Source organism: Anopheles coustani, chromosome 3, assembly GCF_943734705.1.
Source record: "Anopheles coustani chromosome 3, idAnoCousDA_361_x.2, whole genome shotgun sequence".
Classification (NCBI taxonomy): domain Eukaryota; kingdom Metazoa; phylum Arthropoda; class Insecta; order Diptera; family Culicidae; genus Anopheles; species Anopheles coustani.
Genome location: NC_071288.1, coordinates 31,931,275 through 31,951,265, shown reverse-complemented (window position 1 = coordinate 31,951,265; position 19,991 = coordinate 31,931,275). Strand labels below are relative to the sequence as shown.

At 41.7% G+C, this 19,991-nt stretch overlaps 2 protein-coding genes across 2 annotated transcripts in view; both read left to right on the top strand.

Moving 5' to 3' along the window:
- LOC131259433 (uncharacterized) overlaps positions 1–7,220 on the top strand; it is a 60,460-nt gene extending 53,240 nt beyond the window's left edge. Inside the window, exon 4 of the mRNA XM_058260935.1 lies at positions 7,167–7,220. Coding sequence (XP_058116918.1) covers positions 7,167–7,220 — 54 coding nt within the window. The remainder of the gene's footprint in view (positions 1–7,166) is intronic.
- Positions 7,221–19,316: 12,096 nt separating this feature from the next.
- Positions 19,317–19,991, top strand: LOC131259424 (DDRGK domain-containing protein 1-like). Its single transcript, XM_058260924.1, has one exon. It carries the CDS (start codon positions 19,317–19,319, stop codon positions 19,989–19,991), a length of 675 nt encoding a protein of 224 aa, XP_058116907.1.

Below are 19,991 nucleotides of genomic sequence, written 5' to 3'. Positions count from 1 at the left end.
AATTTTGATAACAGATTAGAATCCCAATGTACGAGTCGCTATTCGAGCCATGTGTCAAATGGATTAGTGTTGTGGTGTGTACGTATGGAAGCAACATCGTATCACAACCTACACAAAATCATATCGCAAACTAATCTGCAACGGAGCAAGGAAGGCACGAAAGAAATACCAAACAGGTGTTAGCATCAGATAGGGTTTCCTAGTGTTGTTTACAACAAAAACATAGTTCAGTGGTTTGTTATTCTATTCCTTCCCTTCAATTTGATGTTCGAGTATTTGAAAAATATACATGGCTATGTTAAGTGAATTATCCTCCTACATGTTAATAAAAAAAAATCTTTCATCTAATCCCTTAAGAAAAGAAACCTTGTAAACGTTCCGACCATTCCTGAGGGTTGGTTTTGTTTGTAGTTTCTTTTTCTTTCTACTATTCTTCTGCCAAACTCGATATCATGTGATGGAAGGAACCAAGACGGAGTCAAGGAGAATAGACCGATATCCGCAGGAGCCCGATTAGTAAGCAATTCCTTTCGATTCGATGGAGATGCAATCAAGCGCACATTACCCTTCAATCATCCCTCGGGTGAGGCTGGATGGCCCAGGTGAAAATCTAGGGATCAATAACGCCGATCGAGCCGGTGAAGGAATTCGACATCGCTTCGAGCTCGTTTTGCAACGGTGGCTTTCTTCTTGGCGAAGGGAACCACCAGCATACCAACGCTGCCTGTAATGTAGTAACGCTTCAAAAATGTTCTTTTCCCTTTCGTCCTTGGCCGTCGCTTTGGCCAAAGGTAGAAGACGATGGTTTTCCACAAGGAGATGCTGCCGTAGGCCGGTTAAACGATGAACAAAGCGTAGATAAATTCATATATTATTCCCTCACCATCACTTTATATTCCTCCGGAAGCGCCAGGAACAATGTTTCACGTCATATCACCGTCCTTCCCCCCGGGGGTCATCTGTTGACCGACGAATTCAGCAGACGTTGCGATGGGAAGCAATTTCATCCTAGGTTTCCCTAAGCGGAGTCTGGTGATGGAAATAGATTCACTAACCAGAGGTTGATGGATACCAAGAAAAGCCTCCCGAATATCGATCACCTCGCTACAGGGAAGGTTTTTCTATTTCCATTTTCTTCTAGCAGATGCAAACAAGGTCACAGGGTATGCTGAACACTCACAATTTTTTTGCATAAATGCTTAGAGGATGTCAAACCGTTAGGAAATGTCTTGTTTCCCGAGCCATTTTTCAACATGGCATGAGAGAAATGTAGGTAACATAAAAATTGCGCGACCTTGAAACAAAAATTGAATTTTTCCAACAGCCTTAGTCATGGTTCAACCCAACCGCCCTTTACGGCGGATGACAAAACTTTGACGCACCCGCAAAAGTCCGCAGGGCAGGGAACGCTGTTTGAGTTTAGTGATAAATTGAAAATTTTGCCATCAGCATCGAAAAGACCCCTTTTTTCTTCCCTTTCTGCCTGGCAAAGTCTTCGACCGGTTTGGTTCAGACTTTCGGAGGCGACGTCTGGAAAATTTTATATGACAAGAACCTTCCAAGAACACAGAGACAGAATCAAAGGCCAGGTGTGTCTGCAAGCTGACTGAAAGGCACAATAAAATGTAATTTAAGATTATCTAGTCGGAACCAAAAACCGGATAAGATGAGTCAGATGAAGGCTTGGTAGAAACCTTTCATCGTTCGATGCTAGAGAGATGATCCAAATTTGTGGGACGTAATAGATTCAAGAATATTACCCACGTAATCGTACTGCCGTTGCTGGATCAGTGTGAGGGTCGATAACGAATTTCGTGCCTGATAGATGAAGCTTTACGGCTCAGCTAACTTTCCAGCGACTTACATAATGTTTCACTTCAGGGAGATTTGATATATTTTATTTTTTTTATGTAAAAATTAAAATCCTGTTTTACATAGAAGTATGCAGACTTTTAAGTAAAATTCATTGCAAGGGAAAAACAACTTATCTTACATGTTACGTTCATCACCTTGAAAATCAAAGTTCCTAAAATCCTTATTTCACACCATTTTGAAGCATATTTCGTAAACTATTTTGTCCACAATAAACAAACCTAAAAGCGTCCGTTATTACACGGCATAAGTTTTCCGTGCCAACCCCTCGCTTCTAACCAAGATGAGACCGCGACCACAAGGCTGGTTGAAGAAGGTTCATCTCGTTCTGGGTTTTACTGTTCTATATGTGGAAACATTTTGATCCTTTGTCGGGCGAAAATCACACCCCATCGTAACGCTGGCTCTCGTATGTTTCCACAAGGCAAAGGTTCCATCCTTTTCCTTGTCTGACGACACTAAGGGATGCTGTGTGAACGGTTTAAGCCAGCAGATGCACTTGCTCGTAATCCTCGTAGGAGAATGCAGAAAACTGTTTGCGTATCGGATGAGCTATCAATGCTAACAATGCTATTTTTGTTCTACAGTAAATTGAACAGGAAATCTGGTATTGAATGGGCAGAAAAGCAGAAATAGAAGATAACTAGTTACAGTGTACAACTAAAATTATATTGCCTAACATAGTTCAAAAAACTTCAATAAAAATGTGAAATCACATAAAAACACGTCGAATTTTGGTTTATAAGCCTATTGTTAAGTATGATGGTTAAAAACATGCCAAACCAAACCGCTTCTATCGATTGATATCGCATAATTCAAGAACAACCAAACACCCGTTGATTGTGCTTATATGTCCTCCACCAACCGTTCGCGATTCCCATCAGTAGTACGTACATCGATAAACATAATTAACGTCATGTTGGCACATAAATTAGAACTCTTGGGCATGTAAACAAGGTCCTATTGCCTACCAGAAGTGGCTAAACACATGCACTTTTGCCGAAACTGGAGGCGGCTAAGTTGCGGCGTGACGTAAAATAAATTACAAGCGTATCCAGTACTCGGTATACTCAGGTCGATTGCATTCCGCAGTAGCCAGCAATCGATTGACCTCGAATCTCTTTCCGGCCTTACAATCTGAGAGGTAATTGCTAATCTGTGTCAGTTTCGGGAGGCTGAAGGATGAGAAGTAAGAGGATACCGCACTCAATATGTAACCAATATCTGCAGTCCGATCTTAGATTTGTCTATCGAGGACATGGTCAAGTGTTTCTGTTCGAGGATATCCGGTCGACTGCAAGGAATAGGAGTTTCGCCTACAAGTGCTTGTTCTATTGAGTATGTAATCATATACGTTCAATAACCCCAAATTCATTCTGGGTACATCCGAAGGGATTCATTCCATCGAGCATGATTATTAGGAAGTCAGGGACTCTAGTATTCAATGTTATTCGACGATCGAAATCGGAACATTTATGTTAATGTATTCAACACACACGATGTTTGAATACGAACACGCGCACATGCTGATAATGTTAAAATATTTTGATAATATTGCAGTAAAATCTAACCAATACTCTGACAGTCACTTCAAAATGTGCCTCAGATGTGTACCACATCATCACCGAGTCTTCCAAATGTTACAATCTATAAATAATATTCTCAAAAGCTTGCAGCTGGCACCGGACGCTTATGAAATACTTCCTTCTAGACGAATGAAGATCGCTTTCTTCGACGAGTGGACCCTTGAAAAATGAAAAAAAACCCATGCAGCTGGCGACACCCTTATCTGCATCTCAGATCTAAAGTGTTCTGATGCAACTTCACCATGGCGAGCTCTTGTTGCGTGTGATTTTCTTTTTCTTTTATTTTCTTCAGATCCTTATTTTTATGGTCACGTTTTGCGCTCTACTTGGGAGACAAAAGAATCGCACTAGAGAAAAGAAAGACTACAGCCAGTGCGAAGGAAACCAGAGGTCATTGAACGAAATTTTGCCAACTGCCGCTCACCGCCGGATGGTTGTCCGTTCGTTAAGCTTTCGCAACCACTTTTCGAATAAATTTTCATTAGACAACCCTCTTCAATCACGATGACGCTCCTTCGCGCACGTTGGAAACAATACAAACCCGGTTGTATGCAAGAAAGGCGAACGGCTAGCGCAAGATGTGGTCGCTTAAGGAAGGCTTGATTTGTTTTACTCGACAACTTTTTCCCATTCTCTGTTTGAAGTTGTCCCAAGAGCAGTATACTGCAACCCGAGCGGCGTACCCCGAATGAATGGAGATGGTGTGGAATTTGTAGATTTTGATATGAGATAAAGCGTATCATGTGTAGTTCCTGCAGGAGTCAAAATGTCTCGAGACATGTCACGTTTTCCAACTAAATAGAAAGCAATCTTACGTAGTATGACGAAGAAACCGTGATTCAACTGGCAGTGCAAAAAATAAACCAACCGTCATTTTGACACATTTTCAGACTATAGTAGAAAGAATTAAAAGAGTAGAGAGAATTAATGCATACAAGGTTCCTTTTTTCAGGAAGAAATTTTTCCGTCAAACGGGATTTATGGTAAATTTTTAGGCACGGGCGACAGTAGATATCTACATATAACAAAGGTATAAACAAAGTTACGAATCTAGTTAGCAATTTCAAAAGGGACAGACAATAGTCTAATAGAGTGTCTGTGGAGTGCTCGGAAATAATCGTCGAACAGATTTGAACACAATTTGAATCAAAAACCAACAGATGCAGCCGTGAACAAAGTGCATCCAATTAACTCTTGGCCTAGAGTGATTTTTAAGCGGAAGGAAATAATGGGAAAAGTTCTGAAGATGCCATTGTGAAAAGAAGTGCAACGAAGAAAGAGCATGGCCGAAAAATCCCACCTCCGATGGAATCGGGTGTAAAGAATTTAAAGTTTTTCAACCATCTATTCCGGGACGGCTATCTGTACATGTGATAGACTTTCGCCTACACCGCTTTACCAAACCGCATGTGCTGAAGGTTTGAGTGGAGAATTTCGGAACCTCAGTGTGAAACCCGGTGTGAAACCCGGTCTCGTAAGTACACCTTTACAATTCACCCCTTTTCTTCCACAATACAGAAATTTATTTCTTGCGTCGTGCTGGGGCAATCCTTTACCTAGATTAAGGACCTCGCAGGAATGGCTTCCATATGGTGCCCGAGGTTGGTGTAATTTTCCACATTGCTTCCACAGGTTTGGATAAGGTTTCCTGGGGTGGTTGAGGTCTATGGCTTTGCTCGGGTTACCCGGGGTGGCTGGTTGAAAATTTACCTAAGGTGAGAAGAGGTCTATCTTACCGTCCGGGATGTACTTCACCTATCGTAGGTGGGGCGCGGGTTTTCCAAACGATGTTTGGTGTGGCGTTTCTGCAACGTTGTGACCTCGGCCGTGATTTCTTTTCTTTTTTCGCCATAGGCTGTTTAAACACCTGGGCGATGGGTTGGAACATGGGCGTTAAACATTCCCTTGTCCGTTCTGTTGCAAGGGCTTAACAAATGCGAAGCGAAACTCAGAATTCCAGTCTCGTAGCGCCTTTCGAATCGTCAGCAATGTTCTCGTCGACAGCTGTAGTTAATGGGAAATGTCACAACCCACGGCTAGTAATTAGTGAAACGACGCACGAAAGCAGTAACGTAATTCCGGGCCTTGCTCAGGTGACCGTAGAGCTTCTGGTTGCCAAGTATGTTGTGTTTCAGGCATCATGTATTTATATTTATAAGATTCTCTTTGAATATGTTTCTTATTTTATTTTAACCAATAATGCTTAACGTTTCTAGATTCCTCTTGATCTCCGGAACGCTATTGCAAAATGTGAACTTCCCAAAGTGTTTAATCAAGTATTCTAAAGTAATAAGTGAAAGTTTTCATCGTCTTTAAGTGCCTTGTTTTCAACCTCTTGATCAAATTTTATGAGTAAAACCATAGCTGGGTTGTCTTCATAATGTTAATCAACATCAACCTCTTCTTATTAAACTGAATCTATTGATAAAACGCACACTGGACCGTTTGATCGTTGATTGTATTGATTTGCGGTGCTGCTCACGCAATGTACAATAAACATATCAACTCACCCCATCGTCACCAGGAGTGTGAATCTAGGCTATCTCGTTCCAGAAAGGAATCGATCGACGTCGTTAAGAATAGACATAGTCGCAATGGAAGTGGCTGCATCTGCTGCTTCACGCGCAGTCAAAACCATGGTCAACAATCCGACTCGTACAGGATGTAATTGAAATAAACCCATCGTCTTAAGAGATTAACGTCGTAAACAGTTGCTTGCACAAACCTGCTTTCTGACACCCTAGGAGGATCTATGTCGGTCTTCGGTCTTCTAGATCCATGCCGCGTGGACAGACACAAACACACACTCGTCCACACCAGCCGTATCGAATGGATGAAGCTGCGTTAGCTACTGAATAAATGATTCCACTGAGACACTACAGTGAGAGTGCAAAATAATACGCCGTCAGGTTCGGATAAGGGTGCACTGAATCCAGATACTTGCAACTTGCAACGGGCTATCACTTCTTCGTATCAGGCTAATTTCGTTTCTGGTAGGCAAATGGAACTGAGGTTGTATAGAAGCAAGCTACAAAGCCGAAGCTCATAAAGTAGCGCTTCCAATGTTCCTTGCAAAACAATCGTTGCCTAAGGTGGCCCTTCCTTGCCCACACACACCCTCTTTTAAGGTTGGGTATAATTCTTGGAGCGAATAGACATAATTCTTGGCGCTTAATCTTACGCACTCATAAATTATGATTTATTTGAACCCGCATATCCTTGACCTTTTGCCAGACATTGTGTATACCGCGAGCTATCGAAATAAGATCACTTTTCGTTCGTTGCACGGAATACCCTTCATCTTACACTGTGCTCCATCCAAATGTCTTTCTTGGCATTTCATTTCCGTTGCATGTCAAGGTTGTTACATGTTTAATAACAGTTTTTTGAATACCATATTGAAATTGTTGTGTTTTAAAATCACTTGTTTTACAGGATTACCTATTAAGCCAAAATTTTGATTAAAGAGCAACTCAATTCCTACATCCCTTTCACCATCTTGTGGTCAGATAAGTACTGCAACCACTTATAATCTACACCTTCAGCATTATAAATAATTCTTTACTCGCCTAATCCTGCGCTCGATACATTTAACCTCCGGAAGAGTCCACAACGACACAAAGGATGTACTTCCAAAATCCACCCAGTCCACCAATGTCCTAATAGGGATAATTATCTCTAACGATCCACAATTTCGTACTCTTTCAGTGCCACAGCATGGCCGTATTTACGAGACCTTCGGTGGAAGCGGCTGGCAGATAGGAAAGTGTTTAATTTCGCACTAAATAGACTCATCCAAACGAATGTGAAGAGTGTACTTCCCGTTCCAGGAGGCGCTCTTTAGTATCACCAAATTTAGGAAGAACGGTACTTCGTTTTACTGGGTGGAAGTTGCGATTTGAAGAGAGTGCGTACTCCAAAACTGGTTGAAAAGAAATTCAGCACTTTTCGCTATGAACTTTCCCTGTTAAGTCTTGTTTATTTGCAGTAGAAACAAGTTGAGCAACAAATTTTTGAAACACATACTTTGTATGTTAATATTACTATGCATTATAAATCACACCACTTCATTCAATCAAATACTTGGATTAATTTTGATTTTTGCTCTGGTACTATTTAAAAAGCTTTACAAACTCTTACACCACAAATCCTGAGAACGGATACCAAATGCTGATTTTATTAAGAAGTTTTCATCCCCACCTGTTCGTGCCATTTGACTCAGGAAAAGTATTCGGGACGAGCAGCGAGTAAGGATGAAACCTCATTACAATTTAATTTAATCAAAATCCTTCCTCGCCAGAAGGACAGCAAGCATCATTGCTACGTGAAATTAAATTTCTTGACGCATAAAAAGGTAACCAACTTGAGAATGTCACCGGATTGTGCAACAAAACCTTTTAAAAGAGATTGGAGTCAATAAAGTTTAGCTTGTTTCCGACACATTTGTCTCTATTTATGACAGCTGAAAAAGGACGCAACACGTTGTCCTGTTCCTGTTCAATTACATATTCCAAATCTCGAACTCTTTCCAGGATGTCACAAATTAAAATTACTTTACATATTGTTACTGAACTACGGTGGAAGAAACCAAGACAAAGTAATGCCTCAACCTTACCGCATCAAACGCTGTACCTAAGATTTATACGAGAATATTTATAACTCCCACCCCGCGCCAGGTTACCGAATCCGTGCAAGAGCATTGTGTGAGGAAATTATTTATTGGATTTGTTGCTCCTTCCGCCCCACGAAGATGATGCTGGTGATCATGACCAGGAAGAATCTTCTTCACCCGAGCCACCCGAGGCTTTTGTCATGTAGACCGAAAACGGAAGCAATTAATCCTTTGCTCAAGGATTGTGCATTACCCGCCTTCCGTGCAAATCCCTCTGCAGCAGTACCGTTTTGTTTCCTGTTCTGAATTTTTCCAGCTATGAGACCATTCTTCCGGATTGGTTCCGGGTGAGGTTTCAATGGTGAAACAGTTAACGAAACAATTCCGCTGCCAAATGGAGTCAAAAATGGTGCGCCCAAGCGGATGGTGTAGCAGCTACATCCGATACAGCACACCCACTTAATAGGACGCCATTTTCATGCCAGATTCTTTGCAATTTTCTAACTCAAACGTTGATTAAATGGAACATTTGATGGGACCATAATTCAAACTGATTAATGCGTAAACTTATTACTCAACAAAACGTTCCCTACCATACGAAACGATCAGAAAGGCAGTTCGCGGATTGGTGAGTTGATAGATTTAAATTGAAACGTTCTGCTAGCAAGCGCAGAAGGCAGCTAATGAAAACAAAAACTTGACGCAAAACCATTGACGTAATGCGATATGATAATTTTTTTCAATTTCAACCATAAAAGTGATTTAGGAAAGTGGAAATCTATTACGTTTTGTTTATTATAAGGAGCAGAAACACCCTGCCACAGAAGCATAGCTTAAAAATTATGAAGATAAATTTTAAAAGTTACAGAACGACTCATGAAGTGAAAATCCTGTACATGTAGTCTTTTAATTTCAATGTTAATAAAATTAACTACTGAACTCAAGTAGATTTTTCATTTTCTCCGTAGCTTCAAGTGCTTGGTGCAGCAAAAATCAAATCAAACGACCTAAATCACCCTTGTTCCAATCATGACGTGTCCACTTACAATGCTGCTGTCCTCTACCGAGGCCCGGTATTTTGTCTCAGCGTAAAGGTTCATGCTGGTGACATAAAATAAAATGTCCGTTTGTGCCCGCACCGGCCGAAAAGGTTTTGTACTACCCGTTTTTAATTATTAATTTATTCATACGAATGTTTCCTGCTGGTCAAGTCCGGACCGGTTTATCCGGGTTGTCATTTCTTCTGAAATGCACCGTCCCTGTTTTTTTTTTTTTTTTGCAGCCGGACCAGCCCCTCTTCGGAATGCTTTGCCTTTGAATTCCTTTCCAGATGTATCCATGCAAGTGGTCGCTAGGAGCACCGTCAAGCCAACCGTACAGATGTACTCGAGGTTCGGGAACAGGATGAGCAGGCCAAAGACCGGACCCGTTTCATCCACCGTTCCGGAACCGGCTTTTGCCGAACCGAAAAAGGACCGGGAACTCATGGTCGTGATGACGGCGGGACTGAAGGCCTTGGTTTGTGGTCTAGTCCGATCTAATTGCATACCACCGTGTGCCCGGGAAAAGCCGCAAAGGCACACCCAGGGCAGACGAAACTTTTTGCTACACACACCCTTCGAATACCAGCATCCTTACTATCCCTTCTCCGTGACGTACCTTCCTGGCCGTGACGAGCCTTAGCTGCTTCATTTCAATTGCAATACCGAAGCGAATGATGTTGCTATGAATTATCGGTCTTATTCATCTCGTTTTCCTGGCAGATACTTAATGCGGCGCTCGTTAGCATGTATCTCTACCTCAGGTCGAAAGGATTTTTCTTGCACAAATTGCTATTTTCGTTATGCTTCTCTTTGCTTCACTCGTAAATGGCCGGTAGCAACGGCCGACTCAATATTCAAATACTTACTCCTCCGACGAATCCCGGAGATGGCTTACATTCGAAGCAATTTCGAATTCGACCAGCGTACCTCTCCAATAAGTGCCTCAACCCAGCGTTGGGTGAACATTTGTAAGGTGACCGGACTCGGCCGGGCTCGGTCCAGAATGGAGGAAATGTTTTCCGTTCAGGTTGGGTTGTTTCTTTCTAGTGCTCATTTGCATTTCAAGTGCCTTGCCTTCTAGTCTTATTAAATTTCAAATGAAATTGACGTATTGAAAGCATGCAAATAGGTACTGAATGACATTGTACAAGTAGAAACGTTTTTCCTAATCAAGAAAGTCTGGCCGTATAAGCAGTTTATGTGTATTTTGCAACCTGTGTTACTAGTTTATTTTTAAATTTCGGTTTCAAACACAATGTTTGAATATTGGTCATTAATATTTCTTTATAACGATGTATTTATTTTTTATCGTTTCCTTTTCAATCGACAGCTTCGCGATGGCAGATATGCAAGCCTTTTATGAAGAAAATTAAGCTATTTTAAATCTTCTTCTATTTTGTTAAACAAAATGCAAGTATTTCTGATCAATTATATTGCTGATGTTCACTGGGTATAATTTCTAAACATTTTTGCAATTAAATTTAACGTATTTAAATATCTGCAAGTTTCTTTTCAACGACAAACCGTTGGGATAGATTACATTGAACTTGTTTGATTGATAAGTCTATTGATGACGGGAACAGCCTTGCTTTCATTTCCTGCGAGATAAATTTTTGAAGTTGATTTGACGTAACAATATAAATAAAAAAAAGTTATTACTTCACCACGCATGACTAGAGAAGCAACATATTTTGTGACACAAAACCAAAACCATGAATATGTTTCGCCGTTCATCGAAAGAATGTTCGACCACATCTATTAAATTTCATTCCTCTCTTTCAAGACTAACACTACCTAGTAGCTCAAAAATGGCATACACGAAATAAAGATCGCATCGTTTACCTTATTTTCAGCGCGTAGTTGCTTTTCCAATCCATTTACTAAATCCCTCAATTTTTGAATAAGCAATACGTTGCCAAGTGGAGCGGAATCGCGGTGGAAACCATTTTACTGATTTTGCCCTATTTTTTCAGTTTCCTACTCACGACCCCACGAGCGCAAATAAATTTAACATGTGCATTTCCACTGCTCACACACAGGTCAGACCGAGATGGAGAAAGCAAAAGTAAATATTGTTGGCAAAAAATATATGTAGAGAGTAACGCTCCATAAAGTCAATTCCAGAGCGAGTGCAGCACGATTCGCACGAGGTGTGAAACAAGTAATACGTGGTGTAAATAATCCAACAGCTGCTATCGGGCACACACTTGCGGTTTGGCGGCGGTGACGAGAAAATATATTTTCCGGGTAGGTAGCCCCAATACATTTTCCCCTTTTAGTTCATCCACTTGGTCAATATGGATTCGATTCGAGGCATGTTCGAATCTCGAATTTGTGATATTTGCCCCCTGGACACGTACAACGGAGGGAAGAGTTTAAATTTTTCTCATAAAGCACATCCTATATGATTTTTATACATTTTGTTTCATTATGCGGCTCGATTCAATCAGAATTACTCGTTGTGTTTATTTTCTTCACATCGTAAACTCACTTATTTTAATTATATTTTTCCATACAATAAACATCAATCAGTAAGTGTTATTTGTCCATCGAACCAACAAAAAAGCTTTAAAAATTGTTGTCCTCTACTGGAGCATTTTCATTAGCTGATGTAAGTTTGTCACGTTCGACGAAGTATGCATCGCTGAGAAAAGCCCAACAACAAGTGAATTCACTCATCCTATTGCCCTACATCATGCCGTCTTAGTCACCTCCTTCGCTCGAAGCATTCGATGATTGATGGTTTTCAATTTGATTCTTTTTAATGTGTAAAAACACGCGCTCGGCCCATCGTGATTGATGAACGAAGTGGTGTCCGGGTGTGCTACAGTCGGGCCGACCCACAGCGACTTCGTTTGACGAGGGTTCAAAGCAAGCTTAACCTCTTAACTTCTACATCAATCGAATGCGCATTACCGAATCGAAACGAAGTGTCTTGGGGCCAAGTTAAAAAAAAAGTGCCGGCGAAAGTTTTAGCTTGATAAATTACATGATACCGGAGAGGAACAAAACCAATCGGAATTGAAGAAAGTGTAAAGCGTTCGTCATATACGCAGGCCGGAGACTTATGCAATTGTAAGTGATGAAAGATTGCAACCAGAACAAGAGTGTCCCTTAAAAAATGCATATACTAGTATAGTAAAATAGTCAAGGACTCTCCTCTGTACAAGAGGACTGACTATCCACGTACGTAAAGTGAATAAGTCTAGTAAGCTCCTAATGGAGCTTTGTCGCTGGAAAATACGTCTAACTCGGTTGATGTCCAAAAGCGAAGCGGATTAATTTTATTGCTAACTATGCCAAGGCAGTACCTTGTTCTAAAATAATTATGGGGCCTAATTATGTCGCCCGTTTAGGGGTGTGGGTTGAGTGCTCCGTGGTGGCGCTTGAACTGAGCGCAATGTTCGTTACGCCACAGAGCAGACAGTGCCAAAGACGTTCGCTTGGCCAAGAAACAAGAGGATTATCCATTACCTATCTCAACGCAGGCTACAAAAAGATCTTATGTTGAATGTTTTCATTTTCTAAAAAATTAACAATTAGCTTGAAGAGCGTTAACGCTGCCAAACAATTAGACATCGGATCGATAAAAAGATAAAACGACGCGGACACTTGCCGCTGCCAGCCGAAAAGCGAACCATGTCTGCATAAAAGCCTAGGAAAATCGATGCAGCCACTGCAGCCATATCGCTTTCAATAGTTTCCGTTTGCATCCACGGCATACCGTGGCACAATAAGGAAGCTCTAATAGGGACAGTCTCGTGCGAGCTATTTTGCCCATATTTGCATACGAATCTCGCGGCGCTCATAAATCGTTCATTTCCATTTATGCAAATTTAAACGATCGAAAAATTCCATGTGCATGTGCATCGCGGGCAGGAATACCGCATCATGGCACCCGGTCGCACGATCGCACAGTTTGGTGAGCAAACAGTTTTATGTTTAGTCTGGCCGATCGATAAACATTCAATGAATACTGAAATGCGATTCGTGGGAAGCGGTGGAATTATAAATTGCCCTGTCGGTCCTTCCGTCCGTTCACCCGCGAGTGCATTGGGGGCACCACTCCGGTGTACTTGATTGTGAAACGAAAATGTAGCCCCGGCAACCCAAAGCTAAAAGATTATTAGAATCAAACCAAGAACCGTGACACATCCATTGTCCTGATTCGATAAATACCAAAATTTCCATCGCTGACGGGATGCTTATGATGTAATTCGGTAAAACAGTGGGTGATAGGGATTCATAATGAACAACCTCCGAAACAGACTGAATAATCCAATTGGTTAATCCATGCTCATCAAACTACTTACATATTTCTCTTGTGCATAGTTCATTTTGGTTCTCTTGTAAAAACAATCATCATATGAAATTCAATTAATTACCCCATCAACTACGATTGATCTCATCGAATATCACAGTATTTTTAATAGCACTGCAATGAAAAATGGGTTAATTTTCAATTCAATCTATCAATTGGATTGCATTTAATAATTTTATGTACATGGTGTTCTAGACGATACTTTCAATTTACATTCTAATTTGATTATTTGCTTTCGGTTGGCATGTTATTAAAGTATGTAATGTGAATGGCATAATATTCAATTATGAAGCACGTAGGATGGAGGCACTATGGTACAATGCCATTTTAAAATGGATATTATTGATATTTCGTTTCTGTTTGATAAAGGCAGCTTGCGTTTTTTCGTTCTAATGAGTTTTTATGCCAACATTCCAAAACTATTTAAAATGATTTAGCAATATTTTCAATTCATTTTTTTGTGCTTGGCTCAAATGCTTGGCACAAATTGCGGGACTTGAGTAGATCCGTATCCTTTCTTTTTTCCATAGGGTCTTTGATAAAACCGGTTACTTCAATTTTAATACGATGGAAGAAGAGAAGCAGAGAAGAACCTTCCCTATCTTTCTAGCCCCTTCTTCAAAACGTGCTTAGAACCTTTAATTTCGCTTCGTTTGTAAAATTACAGTTTTCAATTCGAGTCTTGAAAGGTCCCTTTTTTTAAAGCGGATTTGAGCGGATCCAGGAAATTAAAATGACTGATTGATAGCAATTAATTACGCCGTCCCGTTTGCTTGTTTAACCGTGCATAAAATCAGTCATTTTACATCTAGTGAAATTAAAAAGACGTTTTGGGTATTTTGAAGCGAAACCCATTTACATTACTGATGTACAATAAGTTTAATGCATGTAACTGGAGTGGAACACATTCTAAACGATATATCTTGAAAACAACCACCAATGACATGTTTATAAGTAGAAACGAATTCATCTTGAAGCAAAAAGGCGCGTTTTTGTCGAGCATCTACCTCTAATCTAACCGTTTCCAAGCAGGTGTTGCTCAACATCAACCCCGCAGGAATGCTTCTTGTGGCAGATTATTTTAAATCCTTTATTTCCAACAGCCGGTACGCTCTGATTTCACATTTTCCAAAAATGTGAACGAATCCCAGGACGTGCTTTGTTCCACTGGCAAAAAAGAAGCAAACAACTACAAACTGATAAGGGACAACTCTGCAAAATAATGTGAAAACGTGCTACCATCTTAGGAGCATTTTTCTTCCTCCCCATTCGAACCCAATCCATCTACAGCAATGCCATTTCGGTAACGCAACGCCAATATAAGGAAAGCAGTCAAGCCGTGGACCATAAACAAAGCCATAAGGTGGTTCATTCTTCTTGAATTGTCTACGCCACAAATTTGTAGCGCGATGAAGGCGCGCCCGGAGGCAACTTTTACCTTCACGTTTGTTAGGTTGGCCAATAAAGTAGGACATAAAGCAAATGGCGCTCAGGCAAAATCGTTGCTCGAAAGTTGGGCAAAAAGGTTTTGTCTTCAACAATACTGGTTGAACACAAATCCGTGCTAGCTACAATTTATCGGCACCGACAGTAGCTTTGTCGGTTGAATTGAATTTCCCACGGAGTTGCTGGATGTTCCCACGGAGAGTGCGTACGCACGACACGTGTTGATAAAACCACCCAATTTATTTGTTTGTCGACCGTGTTTCCACGTTCAAACAACTAAACCTCTCGCAACCAACGATTCGGGACAACATCAAAATTCAGACTTATTATTTATGTGTAATAACAAAACGATATGAAGGGCATCGTTATGGATTATGTAACCTAATTAGGTTAATTGTTGGATCAATGTGGCTTTAAAGTCTTGGGAACATTCTGCCTAAATGCAAAACTTACAATCTTAACCAGTTTGTCACCAAAAATCTCCATCGACAATTTGGTTGAATTGGTCGTAGTGCCACCATAAGCCTGCTCATATTCTTTGCTAGCATAAAACCTTTATGTGTAAGACAATCTAGCTGTTTCGTAAAAAATATTGAACAGGCTTTCGTTTTTGATATATTCGAAAAGTTTTCTTTAAAGTCTCTGTGGATGCATGAGAAAAACCGAAGATAAGAAAAGCATCTCTCATAAAGAATTGAATCATTTCCCCAATACATTGAGTTACTTTTGGAAGATGTCTTAGGCACATCCAGGCTTTAGTGACAATCAAAATGAACCGATCCATTCAAAGCAAGTGTAAACCAGGGTTTACGTGAGGCACTCAACCTTTTTTGCTGCCCTTTCATTTGCGGTAGTCCTCCCCAACTTGAACCCTCGTCGACGGAATGCGCCGGCGCATGCGAACGATCCCCACCAACTTTCAACGGCTCGCCTCGCCAGAACTTGGAGCCAACCTGACACGGGCAGCCGTCGGCCATTGCCACCGAAACGCAGCCGTCAGTCTTCGGGCGTTCGTGCTTCCTGCATGAGTCTGGTTCCGTGAGTGTGCCGTCGTTCCGGGGTGGCTCGCCAACATCCGTGTGGCCCTAAGAGGCAGAGAGGCGTCGCGCGGAACGCTAGCGGTGGTGAGTGGTGATAGGCCCTGCCCAAGAGGAGGTGGAGAGGTGGATTGAAGGGCCAGGTGCATTTGGTTGTGTTTTTAGTAGGCTCGAGTAGGTCCTGTATGCTAAAAGATGCAGGCCCTAGTTTGCATTGGTGTGCGCGGTTATGAATGGTTGGAATATCAGTGCGTATGGAAACAAATCATAACAAGTGTGTGAAAATCCCGGAAAATACGGACCATCTTTTGATCGTCCGAGAATGGTTGTTCGCAACTGCAAGTGAAAGCTTCGTGGCACAACAACCAGATGTAAAGTGACTGCGTGCAAAGAAGTCAGACACACCTTACCGGGTGGTAATGCATAGTGTGTCTAGTTGTGTTTGTGTGTATTTTACGTTTGTAACACAAACCCTTGAAAGGTTTTCCATGTGTTGAGGAACAACAAAACCAGTCCCAAAGCGAAAAGGAAAACACGTCTCTCCTTGTCCCGAAGCTACGCAAAGAAAGTTCTTACGCTGGATCGATTTGTGCCCGGACGTTCTATTGCATAAACCTACACACATGTACCGAATGGGAAGGCAGAAAGAAAACGAGTGAAAACATGTTCAACTATTCTGAGCCGAGAAACAAAAATGAATGGTGTGGTGAGGTTTGTAATTTCGAAAACGGAACATCCCGGAACACTTTCAGTAGTGGAAAACACTTGCGACTGTGTGAGTGAGCAAGCGAAAGCTGAAATGTGACCCAGAATTTCTTACACTCCACCATCGAGGGTGACCGAAAAGTGAGAGAAAGTCAACGGAAAAGCGAGAACTTTCTCGTTTCAGTTGGTGCTGAAACCATCGATTCCTCTTCTCTCCGGCGAGTGCACATTTGCCAGTTTTCTCATTCGTTGCTCTCCGGTTTTCGCTGCACTGGTGATGCTGAAACATCCGTCAGCGGAGCACACCCGTGTAAAAGTTTTGCCAGCAGCAGAAAATTGGATGTGACATTTCACCGATAGCCAGTTATCGTCCGTGGAGCGTAGCAAGGCATCATCCCGTTTTTGCTTCTTCCGTTAGTTTTTTTTCTAACTACATGAGTCCAAACCGGTGCCCATCTAAGTGTGTGTGTGTTTGTACGTGCTTTTCCCAGTTCGTATGAGTGGATGTAACTGCAGTGTTGCCTCATGCATGGGAAAATATGCAATCGGCTGGTTATTCGCGTGGTGATGTGAAATTGTAATTGTAAAAAGTAATAAAACGCTAATCATCACCTCGGAAGGGCAGATGTTACCTACATTCAAGTGCTTTAAAACACAGAAGCAATTGTGCTGTTTGTTCTCTTATTGTTGCCAGAGTTTACGTTGAGAGTTGTCATGTATTTTGACGTTGCTCGTAGTGATTCCCGTTGCATCGGTTCGATTTCCTTTAAGCAAGATATCTATAAAAATAAGCGGTTGAGTTATTTCCACACAAAACCCTTGTTTCGTACCTGATAAAGTGAAATGCGTACCCCATAATTTCTAAACTAAATGTTCTCCGAACTCTCTTCACCATAGGTAGAACGATAAATCAATAATCTAGTGCATTTATTGAATGTTTATCGTCTGGAAAAACGTCAAAACGGCGATGCTATGCTAGCATGAAAGATACCATACTTATTTGTGTAAGAGTGTTTTGCAGTCAGTTAGCCTAGATTACATTCCGATTGGAAAAACTACTGTATTGTGTTGGCGTGATGAATCGTGGTAGTACTTTTAGGCCGATTTATGTTATGTTGAATGAAGAGAATGTTATGAGAAAATTTAAGATGAAGTGTACTAAAATTAAACTGATTTTCAGTTACATTTAAATCGTTTTCTGATACGGAAAAGAAAGTTCACCAATTGAAGGTTGATGCAAATTGAAAAATCAACCTAAATAACAATATCTGTCGTGAACTCTGGCCAAGAAAAAGTTGTGCAGAGCTTGTAGTGACAGAATGTGTATTTAGAAGCTATTTTAAATAAGATACCAATCTATCTAGCCCTTTTGTGTAAAAATAGTGTGAAAATTCGCCAACAGTGAACATGTAAGTGGAAAGTGCTACGTTGAAAATATGATATGATAACAAAAGAAGAGCAAAACTTATGAATGGATTACTCGTTTCAAGCCGTCATCATGTTTACTACAACAGATAAACTTAAGGTAAATATATAAGCTCAACTGAAGGATTTAAGGTTTCTTATACTAGTTTTTCATTATAAAACAGTTTTTCATTATAAAACAGTTTTCCATCAATACGTCTAGACGTCTAATATTACATGAAATCAGGGTTCACACATGTGTTGCAGCCATCATTATCAGCTGCTTAAATATTGTATCTAGTTTCGCTTTTTGGAACCATCTACGTTACATTTCCATAAACCCTCGTTACCAGCTACTCCAGCAAACACCAGCACGTTCCTCTTATGTGCTCGACACGATGTTTGCCTTGGCGATAAGCTAAAACCCCCGTGCCCGTTTCTGATGCAACTGCTTAGCTCTGGCGGTTTTATGGCGCCGTGCATTTGCTTACTCACGCGAAACAGCGTGGCTCACTGGGGAAAAAGGGCATGCATCAATATGTATCCCGCCGATCGAAAGCAAAGACGGGAAGAAAAGCCTGGCTCTAGGGTGCGAGGTTTCCCCGGTAGATTTATTGCATGCTTTACCGTCACCTAGCGTGCGCCGGTCGCAAGGAAGCGTGTTGTTAGTGGGCGGCAAGACCACTAATGCGAAACCCAAACAACTTTGTCCCTTGTCCTTTGGCCGTGCCGGTTTGCCGGATTTTATCGCGATAGGAAACCGATAAAACTGTTATGCTGCAACCATTTGTCCACCGGTTGGGGAGGGTGCTGAACTTCCGCAGCGCGTTCTGATTTGGAGAGCGGGAAAACCAGCACCTGCTGCTGGGCTATCAAATATGAAGAAAAATAAATAGTGTTGCGACGATCGTTCGACACCCCAGGAGTGAGTGTTCCTACCCGATTGGGATCCTGCACCGTATAAAAGGGAAAGGCAGGGTCTCAATCGGGTAGTAGCGAAATAGAAGTACCAGTGATAAGTGCGATAAGAAAGTGAGTAAAGTGAGTAAAGCAAAGAACCACCGAAATTAGAAGGACAGAGGGGGAGAGGAGTAAGTAGCAAGGAAGAGTAATGTACATGTAAATGACATAAAATGTATGTAACATGTAAAATTAATAGTTTCAGAACCGCCCTTTTGGTTAAAGAGAATCATCCCAACAACTTCTGAAATCCTTCTCGGTGAAGAAAGAAAGGAGATGGAAGTGAAGCCAACGTGCCAGCTGTGTGACCGACCACAGGACGGGGCCATGATGGAGCATTGCTGTTTGTGCAATAAGTGGGAGCATGCCGAATGTGCGGGACTGTTCGACGGGAACAAAGACCCCGATACAAAATACGTGTGCTCCAAGTGCAAGGACAAGCAGGAATCCACGGCCGCCAAGTTCCGTGAAGATCGAGGATCCGCCGGCTTAAAACCTTCCACGCGGTCGAGGAAGGGGTCAACGGCATCGACTAGGAAGAACGAACGGGGTACGGTTAAAAGTATCACCTCTACCTGCCTCTCAACGGATGTTAGAGAGCAGTTAAAGCTGATAGAAGAAGAAAGAAGCTTTAAAGAACGGGAGATACAGGAGCAGAGAGAGATGCTGCGTCGCAAGAACGAAGAGTCGGCCCGACAGTTGGAGGAAAAAAGAAAGCTCGCCGAAGAGGAGAACCTTCGTCGAGAGATAGAGATGAAGGCAGAGGCGGAACTCATCGCTCGAGAACAAAACGCTCGCCGAGAGTCGCTGGAGAAGAAGCGAGAACTGATGCGCCAACTCTCTCTACCAAGCCGTTTAGGCACCGAGGACAGCTACAGTGAAAAGGTAGTATGCTGGCTTAGTACGAACAAAGGGATGAGTGGACAAAGGCCAAATTCGCACGAGGATGCCCTCTCCCGCTCCAGCTCAGCGGATTCAGTAGCGCGGAAAACCTCATCAGACTGA